General features: G+C 47.0%; 1 protein-coding gene and 1 long non-coding RNA gene across 2 annotated transcripts in view; one reads left to right on the top strand and one right to left on the bottom strand.

Annotated features, from left to right (window-relative positions):
• Nucleotides 1–4,771: 4,771 nt before the first annotated feature.
• The window catches only part of LOC135823780 (mucin-17-like), a 59,240-nt gene continuing 43,744 nt past the window's right edge, over nucleotides 4,772–20,267 (bottom strand). Inside the window, exons 49-51 of the mRNA XM_065336622.1 lie at nucleotides 11,409–11,545; nucleotides 9,908–10,088; nucleotides 4,772–5,822 (exon numbers count right to left, since the gene is read on the bottom strand). Coding sequence (XP_065192694.1) covers nucleotides 5,780–5,822; nucleotides 9,908–10,088; nucleotides 11,409–11,545 — 361 coding nt within the window. The 3' untranslated portion in view covers nucleotides 4,772–5,779. The remainder of the gene's footprint in view (nucleotides 5,823–9,907; nucleotides 10,089–11,408; nucleotides 11,546–20,267) is intronic.
• Nucleotides 17,309–18,900, top strand: LOC135823779 (uncharacterized). The gene is made up of 2 exons (XR_010554753.1): nucleotides 17,309–17,920; nucleotides 18,330–18,900. It is a non-coding gene; the product is annotated as an uncharacterized LOC135823779 (long non-coding RNA).

Below are 20,267 nucleotides of genomic sequence, written 5' to 3'. Positions count from 1 at the left end.
GCAGAACTCTGTCGATATAATAGAACTAATTCAAGATTGTCTGATGTTCTTACTATCCGTGAGCGTTTTTGGTGCAGACTTAGGCTCAGAGGCTATCCTCCACATTTCTTGGCTCCTATCTTCATGAATATTGAACCTCGTGTTACACATCATTCTGCTGCCAAGAAAGCGAAGACCAGCCACAACAGGAATACAATTACATTTGTTACTTCCTATCACCCGCATTTTGCAAGAAATCGTCTTAGAACGATATTAACAGAATCTTTCTCCTCTTCCAATGTTGAGATCTTCTATCGCAAAACGAAACAATTGTTTCACTGAAGCTGGTTTCTGATAAACATTTTCAAATGTTTGTTCTCTTTTCTCCATTCTCCATATTTTCATTGTTTGCAGGCTTAGTCGCCTGCATTTAGGCGGGGTCCAAGCTTTGGATCCCGCCTAAAATTCAATTCACCTCATGAATATAGTACTCATAGTTGCATGCGCACTTCATTCATGACACATGACACACATACACCTTGTGCAATCATTGCATGACCGTATTACCGTAGCATTTCCCAATGCCCTTGGGGCCCCTAGCGTTTTGGTGGCCCACATGTGTCAATACATTTTCTACCCACCTAGTGGGAGCATAAAATTGTGTTTCGTTCCACTTTACTCTTCACTCTGATGATCTACTCCTAGTAGTGAAACCGGTCAGCCAAAAGTAAACTTTCAAAGAATGTCACACTTGTTTGTGCAGTTTGTGTCGGGGGTATCACTTCATTAAGTATTGTACTACTCCCTGCTCAAAATGTAGCCCTAAAAAAATTCCGTTCGCCACGACGGGGCACCAAGGTTTGATGTGGGGGCCTGAAAGAGGACCCCTTGAGGTACCCAAAACAGTCGAGAACTACTTCTAGATCTGGGGCGCTCTCACGATAGAGGCGAATTTCTTCGGGGCAAATCCATGCACAAGTTTCGCGGAGCGTAAGTTTGAGCATGCATCAAACCCACTCAAAAGTTCAAATTTGAAATCTCGCACACTTCGAGTGCCACGTGGTGCGCTTCAGATGTAAAAACGTATTCCTGGACGGTACTCTATCTGTAGAATTTAGGTTCTAGGTCGATCGGGTGTGCCTCGCCTATGCCATGGTTTCACGTATTTTGGCAATACCAACTGCAGTGATGAGCTCCTGCCGAGTGCTGGCCGGCCAGGTACATGATGCTATCTCCTCTGTACCGGAACCTGAAACGAATAGAGCTCTGAAGTGTATTCACCCAATGCCAAGTGCCAAATATTCTGACAGCCTGCACGGCATCCGAGGAGTCCGCAGTTCGATGGACAGGACTCATCAATCGCTACGAGCCCCTGTTGTTGAACCAGAAGAAAAAATATGCCTGTTTTGTGGCACGCTGAAACAAATAAGCGAGCTGTACAACCAAGCAGGCGACATCTCAACTCGTGACAGTGGAAGCAGAAAAGAAATAATTGCGGAACGCTGCTGCCACACGACAAGATCAAAGGATTATGGCAGCAATCAGTTCAGCGAATCTGATCGCTAGAGAGGTACACTACCATAAGTCTTGCTATCATTCATGCACTTATGAAGAAACTCTCGCTAGGATTGTAGCAAGCAGACAAAAGACGCACATTGCTGACCTCACTGCCTCATCGAATTCCTCTGAGGATGATTTCTTCTCTGCTGTAGGCAGTGAACTACTTGATGACTGTGTTCAGGGGCGTAGCCAGGATAGTGATCAAGGTGGTTTCCTCGACGTTCCCACACAAAAGAGCATGCCTTCATTGTGGTCCTTTCATGTCGGCCGATAATTATATATTTTGTTATTACACAGACAGAAGAACGTGAAGTTGTTGTTTCCTAACTCTGAGTTTCATGAACTGAATCAATCCGATCAGACGAACATTGATACTGACCTTGGCCTGAGAGTGCTACTAATACTAAGTCCGCTGCGCTTGCCACATCCATGGTATATATCAGTACTCTCACTCTCAGGGCAGGGTCAGTATCAATCTTCGTCTGATGATCGATCTAGTTCGTGAAACTGAGAGTTACGAAACCGCAACTGCTCGTTCTTCAGTCTGTGTATTCCGCTCTTTGCCTTCGGCAAATTGAGCCGTCTACGGACAGTGGATGAACGTCACATGGTATATTTTGTTATCATAACCACAACAGCTCTACGGAGAAACATGTGGAGAACATAACGGCATAAAACAAGACATTCAAAGCGGATGATGTACATTATAAGGCTGACGTGCCGCACTGTGTAGCGTACTAACCATTCCAAAATGGCCAATCATCAGACGAAATAGTCAAGGGCAAGTAAAAACGCGTAGATTGGTTTCAGATTTAAATAAAAAACCACGTAAGTCCGAACAGGGATGGCTACAGTGTGCGATGTGTAGAGTTATGGTCCGCGCGTTATGGTCTTTCTTGAACCAGCTGCAAACCAAGATCGAATTCGGTTTTTTTGGGGGGGGGGGGGTGCTTTGGCACCCCAAACACCCCTTCGTATGCCCCTGGTGTTGTTGTGGTCGCTGCGGAAGTACAGTTAAAAATAGTTCATTCCCTTTGTTTGACCATACCTGGTCTTTGGGTCGCAATATACACAGCGGTTAACTATCAGCATTGTCTAATATTTTGCGGAACTATTTCCCTAGTTTGAAACAAATTTGATGCCGCATTTCTTTATGTTTAGGTGCTGACACACACACTGCATTTTCAGCCACTGCATTGCTGTAAACCATTACGTTGACTTGCACTTGAAGTAAATGCACTCTTTCTAAGGCTGACTCCAGTGTGCATGGCACGGGTTTTCTCATATCAGTCTCTATACACTGTGGTGGAGGTGACTCAACAGTCTCTATACATGTAATTAACTAACTCGTCTCATCAGGTTTCCTTTGTGTATTTTGTTGTCACATGTAATTCTAGAACATAATATAATTATTAGTATTATTGCTTTGAACTCATCCGTTATGCGATAGTGTGGTTGTAGGTACACACTGCAAGGTAGACATGACATGACAACTGTGTCGCATGTTGTGTCATACTGTGCAGACTGTGCAGTACTATTTCTCCTCTCTTCATGCCTATACTTCATCCAAATTCAGTAAAAATTCGTATGCTGGCTTTCCTCAGCCTCTGTGCCTCGAATACAGTTCACAAACATCGCTATGATGCTTGCAATAGCCTCAAAATTCAAATTCATGATCCAGTTGCCATGGCAACGCGTAGAAAAACAATTGTCGCGATTTGGTCAACAAAGCCCCAACACAGCTAATCAAGAGACACATGCCTGGAAAGCCCTGCTCTTGCTCTTTCATTTGGTCATGTCAAACCTTGGTGCCCTTTCGTGGCGAACGAAAAGTCACAATTCTGCACCCTGGACTGCGGACTATAATCTCAGTCACGAGTAGTCTGTCGACATCATAGACTCATAGTCTGTCCCCGGGGAAAATTGCAATTCCGCGGCCGCGTTTTTTTCCGCGTTTTTTGCGATTTTTTAAAAGACCGCGTTTTCCGCGATTTTCCCGCGTTTTTTGAACTTTTTTGTTGCACTACACGTACACACAGTCTGTCCCCGGGGAAAATTGCGGAAAAAAATCGCAAAAAACGCGGGGAAAAACGCGGCATAATATGGCATAATTTGCGGTGAATTTGCGGTAAATATGCGGTAAATATGCGGTGAATAATATTGATGTGCGGCAATTTTCAGTGAGTATGTAGTGAAATCAATCAGTTACAAGTCTCTGGTGTAAGCACTCGTCATATTTGAGTAAAAAGCCGCCACGATGAGACGTTGCTGACCGAACAGTGCACTGTGTGTACGTGTAATGCAACAAAAAAGTTCAAAATACGCGGGAAAATCGCGGAAAACGCGGTCTTTTAAAAAATCGCAAAAACGCGGAAAAAAACGCGGCCGCGGAATTGCAATTTTCCCCGGGGACAGCACAGTGCACTGTTCGGTCAGAAACGTCTCATCGTGGCGGCTTTTTACTCAAATATGACGAGTGCTTACACCAGAGACTTGTAACTGATTGATTTCACTACATACTCACTGAAAATTGCCGCACATCAATATTATTCACCGCATATTTACCGCAAATTCACCGCAAATTATGCCATATTATGCCGCGTTTTTCCCCGCGTTTTTTGCGATTTTTTCCCGCAATTTTCCCCGGGGACAGCATAGTACTAAACTGCCGCAAAGAACATACCGTCAATGACATCATCTGAGTAGGCTACAAGTACAGTAGCATGATGCATAATAGCATGACTGTACAAGAATGGCACTGCTACTATACATGTATTATACAGACTACGCCGCCGGGCAGCCAGCACCCAGCCGGTCCGGCCGCGATCGTCATCGTGACTGAGTGTGTTAAGCGCACCATGCCGCTGAGAATGCGTCAAACTGATTTGTTCAAAACACGGACAAACTGTGACCGTCTAGCAAGTCATTGCCTTTTTAAAAATACAAGTGGGAAATTCAAGTCCTGTGTAACCGGTATATGCCGGTTACTGAGCCTCCCACATGCACACACACACATTGGTGCAATCACACACGCTGTGGCGCAAACACACGCGCACACACACATACACACACACACACACATAGGAACAGACATGTGTGTGCATGCGCGCACGTGCGCGTGTGTGTGTGTGTGTGTGTGTGTGCGTGTGTGTGTGTGTGCGCGCACGCAAAAATCAGACCCCGTGGCACAGCCACTGCCATCACAATGCCATTATCATGGGCCCCGGCGCCTAGACTCTAGTCGCTATAATATTATGACGAAATTTGCTACTGTTATAAGGAGAGTCGATTGAAATTTCTAAAACTAGAAATGCCTACACAGGAAAGCCTAATAAAATTCAATACACTTGAAACCAAGGCCTGCTCGGTAGAGTGTTCCGAACTGTCGAGTCCCTTCACAAGACCATCACAGCTACGTGTAAATCCTGAATGATGGTTCCGCTGCTTTGGACTAACATAAGATACGCAACTTTTAAAAACGATTACTACTAACTGTACTTAGCGTGTGCAATGCGCTAGGATAAACTGCTGAACTATAAAACATTGGTCAGTTACAGAGCCAGAACTGTCCTCACTATGGTGGCGATGGTGGCGTGTGTGTGCAAGGCGCGTTAGTCGGCCAAGACGGCGAAATCAAAGTTACAAAGATCATCAATTTTAGAAAGATAACAGGATAAGAAAGACCAGCAGTTCAGCGGGCATTCAAGCATAATCCTTGGCTCTCTATCCGAGTCTACAAAAAAAAGGAGCGCTAATTATCTGGAGCGTTAATTATCTGACTAAAGACTTCGAAAACGATACGCATACATGTACAACAAGATTCCTATCGACGGATGTGAGGATAACGACGGGTGACCAGTGACGGCAGAGCATTCGTACGTCACTGAGGCCAACTGATTCAAGGCACAGCTGGGAACGTGACAAATCTGCCAATTTTGGACGTCAGCAGTATTTCACTGTTGTGGTCTGATGTCGAGTGTGCAGAGCGCGGACACCCGGGAACCGCTTCAAATGCACCCTGGGGCTACGTCCTTGGTATTGCTGAGCCAAGACTGCAGTAGCGTGCCCTTGGAGACAGCAGTAGCAGTACGTCTTACAGCAATCTCAACTAAGCGTATCTGTATCACAAACCTACCACCCATACGTTACAATGTCCATAATGGTATAGTGCAGCCAGTGCCAAAGAGCGTCGACAGAAGTCTTGCCTGTCAGAGTCAAAGGTAAATGGAATGAACTTTGCTCATGGCGCCTTGAAGCTTGCATTGTCGAAATGAACCTCGGACCTGAGAGATGAATACACGACGCAAACAAAACACAAAGGAAACAAAATTTCATGGGTCGCTTGAGACTCAGATACTGTAAAAGCAGAAATTTTCGGTGGTGTTTTATTTTCGGTAACTTCGGTGCCGACAATTTTTACCGATAATAAAACGCACCGAAAATTTCGGTACAACCGATACTGTATACATGTAGTACTAGTACACCTACCTGGAGAACGGGTTTTACCGAAAATTTCCCTCTACTGAACCGCCGATTTTGGAGAATACCGAAAATATTACACCACCGAAAATTTCTGCTTTTACAGTAGACTGAATTTTCAGCATCCGTAGGAACTCCATCACCCTGCAAAGATCTAAGGTGCAGATGCAGCTCATAAAGTGGTTGGAGGTGAGTAGATAAGCCCACCAGCAAAGTGGTCAAAGGAAGACATGTATGTACTGATTTGTTTTTAGGTCAACTTAAGCAGTCCATCGTGACATGAGTTCTTAAAAGTAGCTGCCGGCTGGAGCCCAGTAGCAGTGGAAGATTGGTACACGCATGTCAGATTCCAGCCTGGCATGGCATACTTTAATATATGTGGCATTATTTTCGCTGCTACGTCTGAACACAACTTGTCAACCCCTGTGGGTTTTCCACCACTGGGGAGCCTTAGCTTGAAGACATGCCACACAACTGACACATGCAGGTCAGTGTGGAGCTAGTTACACCCAATATGCACCTTCAAACATACAGTGACTTGGTAACAGAGACACATACAAACTTCCACCCAGTCACATAACCGGTACATACACCAGTCAAATAGTGGATAGCAGGGCTCTGTGGGTTGTAGCTCAGACTTTCATGCACAACCATGCACAACCATGCAATCACCAGACAACAAAATAATGGTTGCTAGGTGCATCCACCGTAACAGTACATTTACCTCCGGTGTTTGTGTCCATACATGTACGGCATACATAATAACGAGGCAAGGGATCTATCACGCAGGGCAAAGCTCGAAGATAGAATGGAGACCCTACCTACCCAAAGCTGAGGCCTTTATTACTATGAAGGATCTTAAACCAAGGTTCGAGAGCAGCCTTCCCTGCCGATTGATAAATCCTGCCAAGCCTGACATGGGTCGACTCAGCAAGGGGATCCTCGACAAGGTGGTCAGGAGCATCGTGGAACGTCAGAACATGAACCTCTGGAAGAACACCGCAGCTGTGCTCAAGTTGTTCCAGGCCATACCTTATAAGCATAGTCACTCCTTCATCTGCTTTGACGTTGTTGACTTTTATCCAAGCATCACGGAGCCTCTCCTCCGGTCTGCACTGGCATTTGCAGAGCAGTTTGCCGCACTGACCCAAAGTGACATCGACATCATCATGCACTCCCGTAGGTCATTTCTGTTCCAGGGCGGCCGTCCACGGATAAAGAACAACGCACAATGCAACTTCGACGTGGCGATGGGATCGTACGATGGAGCAGAGATATGTGAGCTCGCCGGTGCTTTCCTATTGAGCAAGCTGTCTGCGCACGTCGATGCGGCCGGAATTGGACTTTACAGAGACGACGGCCTTGCCGTGCTGAAAAACGCACCAGGGCCAGTTGCCGACCGCACGAGGAAGTCCATTATCGAAGTATTCAAGCAGTATGATCTAAAAATCACTATCGACGTTAATCTTTCGACAGTGAATTTACTAGACGTCACGCTCAGCCTCGACACTGGGAAATTCCAGCCGTATTGTAAACCTGGAGACGCACCTCTCTACATCACCGCCATGTCCAATCACCCACCATCCATACTACGGAACATCCCTGATATGATCGCTCGACGTGTCTCAAGCATATCTGCCGACGGCGGCGTATTCGCCGATGCTGCCCCTACATATCGCAATGCATTAGCCGCCAGCGATTTACCTGCCAACATCAAGTACATTGACCCAACGCCACCTGCTGCAATGAACGGCAGCAAGCAAAAAAGAAAAAAAGGAAACGGAATGTGGTGTGGTTTAACCCGCCATACTCCAAGAGTGTCCGGACCAACATCGCCGGCACCTTCCTGCGGCTGATCGACAAGCATTTTCCTAAGGGGTCCAAAATGAACAAAATCTTCAACAGCTTCAATGTGAAGGTGAGCTACTCCTGTTTACCGAATATGGCCCACATTATCAGTGGCCACAATAAGCGTTAATTGTGTGTCCAGGAACCGGACAAGCCGTGCAACTGCCGTCGCAAGGACCAGTGCCCTCTCAACGGAGCGTGCCAAGCAACCAGCATAGTTTACGCGGCAGAGGTGTCGAGTGATGGCCACAGCGATGGGCCCAAGACCTACATTGGCAGCACGGAGCCTCCATTCAAGCTTCGGTACGGGAATCACAAGACATACATCAAGCTCCCTGGATACAGCAAATCAACGGGGTTCTCAAAACATGTATGGGAATTGAAAGATAATGGCAAGATGCACGACATCAAGTGGCGAGTTGTTCAGAAGGCCAAGGCCTACAGCAACATAACGAAAAGATGCAGCCTGTGCCTCGAGGAGAAGGCGAGAATAATCACTGCCGACAGGAGATCGAGCCTCAACAGGCGGTCGGAGTTGATATCTAAATGTCGAAATCAAAATAAATTCATGCTATCAACACCAATAACATGATCTTCTCGGCACCCTGCTTCCAGGCAGTAGAGCCAGTTGACAGCCCTCTGCCGCCTTGTCACCATCATCATCTTTGCACCGCGCATCTCACTAGCTGTGACAGCTCGGTTGTACCGTTTTATCACCTTTATCACCTTTCTTAGTACCGCGATCCTTACTGGCTATGGCACTGAATCGGATATGAGTTGATAGCGCCCCTAGCGCTTTCTGTTATCCTTGTCCCACCATACTGGGCTTTAAATAGTGGGTTATTTTTCTTGATGTTCATATCACCTGATGAGTGCCTGAGATGGCATGAAACTTTAAAGGGGAAGTATACCCTAAAATCAAATTTTCACCAGTTGTAGTCTTCTGGGTGCTGAGACGAATGGTCTTGGTCCGAGGAAGCTGCGACGCTCCCTTCCTACTTGAATCCCAATCGAACTCGCGCACTTCCACCGAAACTGGGTGACTGCGCCCTACTAGATGGGGATTTGTATGCAAAATGTCACTAAAAGCGCCATTTCGTTCTTATAAAAGCACGGATGACCGCGATTGGCCCATATGTTGTAGTCTTTTGGACGCTGAGTCGACTGGTTTTGGTCCGAAAAGGCTGGGATGCAGCGTTCCTCCTTTATTCCCAATCGAACATGGTTGAACAAGCGGTCACGTGCTCCTGGGTGCCCAAATCACCTGGTCACCGCGCCAGCAGGCGACAACTTTCACACCAAGGTTCAACTCGAGTTCAACTCGAGTGACAGGACTGCACCCAAAAAAGGTCAAACAGGCTAGTAAGTTGTACCCTGCAGGCACGGTGACCAGGTGACTGGTGTACGCAGGAGCACGTGACCGCTTGTTCAACCATGTTCGATTGGGAATAAAGGAGGAGCGCTGCATCGCAGCCTTTTCGGACCAAAACCAGTCGACTCAGCGTCCAAAAGACTACAACATATGGGCCAATCGCGGTCATCCGTGCTTTTATAAGAACGAGATGGCGCTTTTAGTGACATTTTGCATACAAATCCCCATCTAGTAGGGCGCAGTCACCCAGTTTCGGTGGAAGTGCGCGAGTTCGATTGGGATTCAAGTAGGAAGGGAGCGTCTCAGCTTCCTCGGACCAAGACCATTCGACTCAGCACCCCGAAAACTACAACTGGTGAAAATTTGATTTTAGGGTATACTTCCCCTTTAAGTTGTGACTGATCAAGCCATCTGTTGTTCTGACTAGTGTGTACGGCATACGTACATGTACAAGACAGCTACCGGAAGCTGCTTTGCCAGGACAGCACCAGGTCAGGCCATGCTGGCCCCAAGTGCCTCTGCTTAAAAGGTGTCGGTCTATGCTTTAATTTAATACTTGTACAAGCATAACTCTGTTCTGGGAGTCATTAGATGGCCTTGACCCAAGAGTTGTTCCTCTACGGATGCACATGACTAAACAAAATGTGTCTCCGGGAGAATTGCACTTACTTGCTTCCTCCACCCTTGGCACCTGTGTCGTACGATCCGGAACGCCTTTGCTGCCAGACTACCAGCGCCACCATGGACACGATGATGACGCCAGCCATGACGCCAAAGATGATTCCGAGCACAGCTCCGCTGCTGAGCCCCTCACTACTGTCGGATTCAGTGGGAGATACGGTTGGCACGCCTAGGGAAATACAGTACCGCAAAGTGAAACAATTCAGTATAATAATACTCGGATGGAGAGCCAAGGATTAAAAATAAAAAAAGAGAGGACCATAAGTTTACAAGTTATCACATCAGTCAGTCTTGTGTTAATTGTCGCACATTTCGACTCAACAGTATCCTGCTTATAATAGTTAGTGTTGGCCAAAACGAATAACTTGTAAACTTATGGTCCTCCCTTTGAAAATAATAATAATACTCGGGATACTGTAAAACGGCTAAGAGGTACATTATAGAGAATGGACTCAGATGGAGAGCCAAGGATTAATTTATACAAAAGAGAAAGACCAAGGAACTACAAGTTACAAGTTGTTAGTGGACAGTATAGCGTAACTTGTAGTTCCTTGGTCTTTCTCTTTTGTATAAATTATAGAGAATGTTCACTATAAGTGTAAAGTTGACTGTGGAGGGTTCTGGGTTCTGGTACACAATAGGTACACAAAGGAGAGCGAGGGCTTAGTTGTTGTATCTCAGAGCGTCATGGTCACAAGGGTTAAACAACCAGTCATCAGACAACAGCTGTGGTGTGATGGCTGGTTGTTTTAGCCATGAAACTCCGAGCTACAACACATAAGGCCTTACTATCATTCTTGTTTCTCTTGTACATTTCGCTCTGCCCATCACAAGCATTGAACACTATAGCAGGTTAGTTAAGACACACTGCCTCTGTGAGCAGTCTGATAGAGTGTAGCAAGTATGTAACTCGCACAGTCTCCTGGCCCCAGCTCTGTTGCCCACGGTGTCCACCACTTCAGCTACGTTCCATGTTAAAAATAGCAATTACAAGCATTAGTATTTATTTAATAGTGGGACACACATTGAGCATTGCAGTAAAATTAGATCGCGAACGGGACCCGACCCGTCTTTGGTCGCGTTCAATTGGGAAGAAGGGCTGAACACTGCATTGCAACCTCCTCGGACCAAGACCATTTGACTCAGCGACCAGAAGACTACAGGTCCTGGGAGTTTCACGGTCATCGATGCTTCTATAAGAACAATGCGACGCTTTCAGTGACATTTTCAACATAAATCTCTATCTACTAGTGTTCAGTCACCTAGTTGGGGGGGGGGGGGGGGGCAGTGTGCACATTCGATTGGGAATAGGTATAGGACAAAGAGAGCGTCTCAGCTTCCTCGGACGAAGATCATTCGTCTCAGCACCCCGAATACCACAAGTAGCGAAATTTTGATGTCAGACCATACCAATCCCCTTAATAAAAGCATGCTGACCCTTGCAAATCACTAGCCCAAAATAACGCCCCTGCTAGCATGTTCTACTTACGGAGCGGAGCAGATGACAGAGCCGAGGCGCCGAAGGAGGAGAGCAAGGCTGCCCTGGCCTGGTTAACCTGAGTAACCACATTGGCAGCAGTCTCCAGTGAGCCATCCTGTCGGGTGATGTAGAAGGTGACGGTCAACCTACATGGTGTTCACGATCACACGGCAGAACACAGCAGAAATTCATGCGGCCATTTCACAAAACAGTAAAATCGTCGTAGCAAGCTATCGCAGTCCTACTGTAGCACATCTTGTTTTTGTAGAAGGCTCTGAGGGCTCACGGCGGCCTTTATCTAGTCCTGTTATGAAGGATTGAGTGTGTCAGCACAACTGTACTAGGTATGACATCTATAACTCTCCTGGAGGACAGTGGGTCTGAATCAGGGGCATGACCTTATATGGTGCATGATTTTTGTGTTTCGCAATACAGAGACCCTGCAGTATCAAACAGTCTCTGATTGATGGCAGGAATATAGCGTCTTGTAATATATCCACCTCGTGATATGCTGTCATCATCATAATTATGTATCGACTGACAGCTGTTGTCTGTTGATTTCCTCGTGCGTGAAACTCGCAATTAAAACGCACTCTTCATCCTCTTCTTCTTCTTCTTCTTCTTGTATATTTCTACTAATGTTATTACAGACCTGCACCAGAGTAGACGGCAAGCATGCCAAGAGTACCGTATGTTTGTCTCGTACCAGGGTTCTAGCCCTTCTGATATGCTGTCATCATAATTATGTATCGACTGACAACTGTTGTCTGTTGATTGCCTCGTGCGTAAAACTCGCAATTACAACGCACTCTTCATCCTCTTCTTCTTCTTCTTCTTCTTCTTCTTCTTCTTTACAGCGCAGGCTCTTGCGGAGGAATTGTCGCCAAGCAGCGCTGAACTCAAGCTATGTCCTATGGCTAAGGCGAAGGGAGCGAACATGGCGCGACTGGCCGTTGTATTAAAACTGTTTGGTGAACCTGTTGTAGAGCACTTGGTGGGCGATCGGCCACCCAGCGAGGATAGTTGGACGTCCTTAAAATCAAGATTTGAACTCGCCATTCCGGCCTCTAAAGGGCCGGGGGTGGACGATCGCCAACCTTGCCAACCTCTCGTAATCACTTGTTCTTGTCGAATCGTTATTTTCATAGCCTTCTCGACAATTACCATACATCACAACGCAACTACCTGTACATGACACACCATACCATACGGACACAACCACACCCCAACTGTACTGGGGGCCTATCTCTTCGAATTGCATTATATGAGTTTCTTTTTCCTTTTTTCTTTACCCGTTACTGTCTAAAAAGCAGTCGAAACGGTTTTTATCCACCATTTGATGGTGAGCATTTCCCTTCACATTCTGCCTCATTAACTGGCCGACGCACATCTGTCAGCCAGAAAAGCTGGCGCACATCTGCCAGCTAGATACATATTCGACGGACGCCCAACTGTCGGTCGAAGTCGACGCACATCAGTCGCCTACACTGGCGCTCATCTGCCAGTGTTACTATCGATGCCTCTCGGCATCTCCTCGTAGCAGTTTTGCTACACATCCGGTCTAGCGGGCTGATACCCCTCTAGACTGTATTTTCTCATCACAAGTACTTTCAGCAGAGATGCTGGCCGGAGGGGGCGAAAGCGGCCGGAGGATGACCCCTCACTGGGCTGCACACCAAGCCCAGAACCTGTAACTGTTTCAACAACCCGGGAGGAGTGTGAGTCTGGTAATGACGCGTCACGGCCGATACCCGCTCACACTTCCCCTAGCTCGCAGCCAGCTGCAGGGGTGTGCGATAGGTGCGGAAGCACCATTCGCCACCGATTCAATTTAAGCCGTCACTATCAGACGAAGAAATGTTTAGCTGCATGGAAAGGGGCTGCGCCTGCAGCACAGCACAAGCACACGAAAGCAAAAGCATGTACGCGTACTTCGAGTACAACCAACACAAAGCCATGTCTACATTGTGCAAAACCTATATCTAGTTCAAACATGGCTCGACATCTGAAATCTTGCCGGGCTTTTCAGGCCAAGGTCGTCGATGAACCGCTCACTCCAACCAGGAGTAGTAAGACGGTCGTTGCCACTGCAATCAGCCCGCAATCCCAGCACAGTGCTGATGGCGACGAAGAAGAGAAGTTGGAGCATGGCTCCCAGAATGTGCTAGACCACAAAGCCCAGAGCAGGACAGTAGCAAGCTCAATCTTCCCAAGTCAAGCCCGGCCTGGGAAAAAACAAACACACAACTAGAACAACATATCACACGCCTGTTTCCATTGTCAAAAATACGAAAAAACGATCCAGACGATTCACTTGATCAGATTACCTCGTTCCTCAGATTCTTCTTCCTCGACCACACCATCTCAGAACCCACCCCAGAGCGAAGGTCGAAGAAGCCATGTCAGTCCAAATGCCTAACTGAGCTCTACATCAAACGCCGTGCACTGCGTAAACAATATCGAAGGAGAGATAGGCTTGCCGTCCATGAGGTTGAGACCATCAGATCAGACTACAACCGTGTGCAAAAAGACATCAAGAAACTGAGAAAGATCATCCAAATACAAAAGCGAGACCGTGAAGCGCAGAAACAGCGGACGGCCTTTCTTAAGGACCCTTACGGGTTTGCAAAACGCATGTCCCAAAGCAGATCACGTGTAACACCAACTTTCTCGGAACAGGCCTGCTTTGAGTATTTCTCCAAACTTTATGAAGATCCCTCTCGTGAGCAAATTTTCTCGGATCCAGATTTCTGTCCAGCTACGAGTAAACCGTCCACACCACTATCTGATAACAGCCCCAGTTGGAAAGCCTTCCAGAACACTCTGAAGAAATGTAGAAACAAATCTGCAGCCGGTCCAAACGGTATTCCATACATAGTGTGGAAAAAGTGCAAATGTCTGCACGGCATTCTTTTCAATATCTTCGAGAAAGTCTGGAAGACAGGATCCATTCCGCTGTCTTGGCAGTGCGCCTCAGTAACGCTTCTCGCAAAAAGTGACAATGACTCTGACCCGGCGAAATTTCGCCCAATTGCCCTATCCAACTGTGACGGCAAGATTTTCTTCGCCATGTTGTCAAAAGTTCTGACTCGCCACATGCTGACGAATGGGTATTTTGACGGCATGACCCAGAAAGGCTTCTTGCCGGGTATGTCCGGTTGTATTGAACACGCCACTCTTTGTCACGAGGCCATGAAAGACGCCAAACGCCACAAGCGTTCGATTGCCATGGTATGGATCGATTTGAAGAACGCCTTTGGCTCAGTAAAACACAATCTGATCCAGAGGGCACTGCAACGCTACCACATCCCGCTGAAAATCAGGATATGAGCGTCTGACAGCATTCATTAAAAGACCACTCACTCAGACCTTCCGGTACAGCATCGGCGTATTTCAAGGTTGCCCACTTTCCCCTATTCTCTTCAACATCTGTTTCCAAATTCTACTTGATTCTCTTCAGACCAAACCGATCCAAGCCCTTTCGTACAGTTTCCGTGACACAACTGTCACTGCTTCGAACACTGGATTCGCCGACGATTTAGCAGTCTTCAGCAATCGAACTCATGGTGCGCAGAAGAAGTTAGATCTGGTTGATAGTTTCCTTGCCTGGTCAAAAATGCAGGCGGCCCCTCACAAATGCAGGTCGTACGCAGCCAAATTGACCAACAACAAATACACCTGCTTTGACCCCGCACTCAGAATATCGGAAACTCCAATACCAGCTCTAAACGGCCAACAATTCAAGTTTCTAGGCAGGATGCTAACAGATACAGTAGGTGAGATAACGCAACGCGAAGACCTCATAAACTCCACAAGATGCCTACTAAAGACAGTTGCCGAGACCAGACTGTACGGACACCAGAAGTTGTGGCTCTACCAGCATCAAATCATCCCCAAAATAGCATGGCAGCTCGAGATACTTGATCTCAGCCACAGTTTCGCCAAACTCCTACACAGAATTTGCCTTCCATTCTTAAAGAAATGGGCAGGCTTGCCCAGACCCGCAGCACCAGCAATACTCTTCATCGGCGCTCGGGAGCGCTTCGGCCTACGTTTAACGTACATCCCTACGCTATGGAAGCAACGACAGGTCATTAGATGGAATATCATCAAGAACAGCAGCGACAAGAACATGGCAAACCTGTACCAACATCACAGCAAACAACAGTATCTGCTCACAAGACAATACTCCGCAATAAAAGAAATGGAATGTGCCGAGGCAGAGATCTCTGAAGCTAGTCCAACTAACCTCCAGGGCAGGACTCGGCTTTAGGCATGACAAACAAGAGAAAATCAAACCTAGAAAACAAATACTCAATACCATTCATGAAGGTGACTGCCAAGACCAGCTATCCCACCTCAAAAGCCTGCAAATGCAAGGCAGCTGGTTAAAGTGGAGAGACACGATGTTTGAAGACCTCACTTGGAAAAAACTGTTGTACGAAGGCTACGGGAGGACTTTCTCCTTTCAACTAAACTGTGTATTAAACACACTACCAACAGTTGACAATCTGAGGAGGTGGGGTAACTCTGTGGTCGAACAACAATGCCCTCTATGCAACAGGCAAGCTACGCTCCGTCACATATTATCAGCATGTCCAACAGCCCTCCACCAGGGCAGATATACCTGGCGCCACGACAACGTACTGAAATGCATAGTAAAACTAGTAAACGAAACCATCCAAACTTATCAAAAGGCCACGGCATCAGCAGAAACGCAGAGTAAACAGAAGAGAATTGATTACATAACTTTCTGCAAGGCAGGAGAGAATCTCCCCAAACAGCCCCCCCCTCCCAACGCAAACGGCTAAATGACCAATTCGTAACTAGCTCAGCAGACTGGCAGGTCCTGGTGGACATGAAGGATGAGAAACTTGTTTTCCCCCACTTCATAGCACCTACAACCTGTCGTCCAGACATAGTGCTCTTCTCCAAAGAATTGAGAAGAGTTCTGTGGCTGGAACTCACGGTATGTAGTGAAGATCGCTTTGCACAATCGCGCGAAATCAAAATCGAACGCTATCGTCACCTTCATAGCGCGTGTGTAAGGAATGGCTGGGATACGGAAAGTCACACAGCAGAGGTGGGAGCGAGAGGCGCCATATCCACCAGCTTGGATTCCTTCGCGAGATCCTTGCGCTGCACTAAGGAACAGCGCAGGCTCTTGCGGAGGAATTGTCGCCAAGCAGCGCTGAACTCAAGCTATGTCCTATGGCTAAGGCGAAGGGAGCGAACATGGCGCGACTGGCCGTTGTATTAAAACTGTTTGGTGAACCTGTTGTAGAGCACTTGGTGGGCGATCGGCCACCCAGCGAGGATAGTTGGACGTCCTTAAAATCAAGATTTGAACTCGCCATTCCGGCCTCTAAAGGGCCGGGGGTGGACGATCGCCAACCTTGCCAACCTCTCGTAATCACTTGTTCTTGTCGAATCGTTATTTTCATAGCCTTCTCGACAATTACCATACATCACAACGCAACTACCTGTACATGACACACCATACCATACGGACACAACCACACCCCAACTGTACTGGGGGCCTATCTCTTCGAATTGCATTATATGAGTTTCTTTTTCCTTTTTTCTTTACCCGTTACTGTCTAAAAAGCAGTCGAAACGGTTTTTATCCACCATTTGATGGTGAGCATTTCCCTTCTTCTTGTATGTATCTACTAATGTTAATACAGACCTGCACCAGAGTAGACTGCAAGCATGCCAAGCATTGCGCGAAATCACGCGACACCTGTACATTTTCGATCTGCGGGATGAAGATGACGACGTCCATGCATCAGGTATCAGGGGGTAGTAAGATACTGGTATATTACTACTCCACGCCTCAAATCGTGCTGTCAAGCGTATGCGGGGGAGTGTAGCATGCCATCCCTTACACTTTCCATCTCAGGGTTACCAGGTCTCAGAGATCGCCTAGTTAGGACAGGTGACTGTTGGCGGTGGTTGCTATAGAAATTCAGTACTGCGTACGCGTCATTTGAGCGTTTCAAAATTCACTTGATCTGTTTCTACTGTTTTGATGCAGAGAAGGAGGAATGGTGGATTCGGGCTGATTCGGATGGAGAAATGCACGAATGCAGACCACATGCGTCAAATGCAGGCGTACACGTGTACAGCCACGTATTGGCAATGGCCTTTTCATGCATTCCCCTGAAAAAAATTGTGAATTCCATGTGTAGTTTTTTTTCGTTGAGAGGTTTTGCTTGCCCAAATACTAGAAATAGGGCACAGACTTCGTCTTTTTTAGTTTGGTGATCGCCAGTCTGTTGACCAGTCTACGTTTGGAGCTCTTCGTCCAGTGCCACCAGACCACTGGTCATGTCGTCGCGGAAGCATGACGTGCAGGCCAGACGTTCCTCGCGTCGTGCCAGTCCTGGGGCCTACCAGTGTGGAAACCCCTTCCACTACCAGTGGGGGAGAACGTCCACAAGGAAGGACAAAAACGCCAGGAAGTCGCTGTTGGATGTCCTCTCCAGCATCAGCGGACGGAACATCAAGTCTATCTGCAGGTAGGGCATGGGGCGTGAAATTCTAAGGGTCGAATTTGTTGTACTGTAGATGAAAACATACCTGATTTTTCATTACAACTGGCATTTTAAGAACAAAAATGTTGTTACAAAGTACTGGTGGTTTCACAGTTGTAGTAAAATACGGAAAAAAAGATCTAGCCTGGCTGAATTCCGAGGCACATCGCAGGTGTTCTGGGAGTGATGTATGATGAACGGTTTCATAACTAAGTTGTTCGTACACAACTTTCCTCTTTGTTGTGTGCGTCTGACATACCTCTGTTATCTGTACTGTTCTGTTTCTCGAGCTGCGTGTTGAGTATGATCGGCGGTCAGTATGCTCTACATAAGGAAACATTCAATGAACAATGATGCTGCGTTTTCTTGTGCTGTTTGCTCTCTTTGTTTGGAGTGATACTGTAGTGCGAATTGCGTTGGATGCTCTCAGTCAAGGCGTCACTCGTCCTATGCAGCAGAACAGTTCTGAATTTTTCTGCACCATGCCCATGAATGCATGGCGCAATATGGTGGCCTTGAAGGCATTACACGGAAGTTCCTCACAAGGAATATGACAGTTCATAATGACACCGCACAGGAAATTGTGTGCTTGTAATTCTTCAATCTTGATATTGATGCCATGCGGCCAGAACTTCTGGTATATTCATTCATGAGTTATAGCATTATGCTTCTTGTCCGAGTGCTGCTGCTGCTGCGCTCCATCTCTTTCTCTGTCTTGCCACTTCTTGTTTCCTGCATTAGTAGGCGCGACTATTACTGCTGTTGCTGTTGCTGCTGCTGCTGCTGTTGCTGCTGTTGGCGCTGTACGTAGAGTTGTATCACGTGTTGCTGCTCCAGCTGGTGCTATTGCTGTACATGCAATGGTATCAGCTGTTGTTGTTCTTGCTGCTGCTTCTGCTGCTCTTGTTCAGGTGGTTGCCCCTTCTCTTTCAAGGTTCTACCGAGATAACACTGGTCACACAATGTTTGTTCGTCTTCGTCCATTGATTGGCACATGAGGTGGTATGGTCGTGCACATCCACGACATGTCCTGAGAAGGGGAGGATGGCCGCCTTTGCAGGCAATACACACATTTGTTTGGGTTGGCGCTCCTGCCGCAAGTGGTGGTTGCTGCTGCTGCTGCAGCAGTGGCATTTCAATAGCCTCCTTTTGTTGTGGTGGTTGTGTTTGTTGTTGTGGTTGTGTTTGTTGTTGTGGTTGTGTTTGTTGTTGTTGTGGCGGTGGTGGTTGTTGGTGTTGCAGCTGCTGCACTGGTGCCGTGCCAGTGACTGTTGCTGCTGTCGGTTGCTGAAGTGAACCACTCCTTGCAGAACAGGCAGCTGGTGTTGGTGGCTGGTGTTGGTGGCTGTGTTGTCGTGGGTGGTGGTTGTGGTGATGTGTGGATGTGGAGTGCAGGAAGGAAGTCGTGTAGTGGGTGGCTATTGTACAGGTGTTGGACGCCAGATGGTGCGATCACCAACACCAGTACTTTGGCCTGGGTGGCTGTCGACAGCTCCATTGCCTAGAGGCACACCAGAGAACAAATTTTGTACTTTCTATGGTGTATCGACTTTTGTGAATGTTATCCTTTGTTTGGGAGGAGTTGTTCTTTTCGAAGTGAACTGCAGTACATGTACTTCATTACATAAAATACATGTTCTCCACTTTACGTGGTATGCCAGTGTTCAAAAATCAGCTTATAGCTAAATGTATATACGGTAAGGACAGCGACTCTTCGAAGCTTTCTTAGTACTCTTGCTAGTGAACGTCGCAGGGACAATTCCAAGGCAACTGTCAATACGCAAAGATGCGACTGTCAAACGTTTCTAAACCATAAGAGCTAAATATTTTTTAATGAGAGCAAACCTTCTTCATTAGCCCGTTTTTCCTTTTGCTTAGGCAACTCCACGGTCTTGCTCCTTCCGCTATATATCCTGTCACTTGGCGCCTACGATGGCCACTCACGGCTGGTCTGGTGTCCATATCTTCGTCTTGCAATTCTAGTGACCAGACTTGCTCGACTCAGTATCAAAATTGATCATGGAGGAAGCACCACGTCCACATTTTGAAAAATCGAAATCGATGGTCCAAATGCAGCCGAAATGTGTACAAAACGCTTCAACCACGCGTACAAACAAGGCCCTTCCATGGTAACAACAATCGGACGTCACCTGTCCTAACTAGGCGATCTCTCGGACTGGTTACCCTCGCTACCAATGGACGAAATTTCAGGGTCACAGCTTGCGCAACGGCTTTGTCCTGTGCGAATGGCCACTCGACATACTCAGCACAAATTTTCTATTGCATGCATGCACAAAATGTTCAACTTTCGTATTTCTGGCGACTTTACCAC

The sequence above is a fragment of the Sycon ciliatum genome, chromosome 8, assembly GCF_964019385.1.
Source record: "Sycon ciliatum chromosome 8, ocSycCili1.1, whole genome shotgun sequence".
Classification (NCBI taxonomy): Eukaryota; Metazoa; Porifera; class Calcarea; order Leucosolenida; family Sycettidae; genus Sycon; species Sycon ciliatum.
Note: the sequence above shows the minus strand (reverse complement) of the source record. Positions and strands in the feature narration are given on the sequence as shown.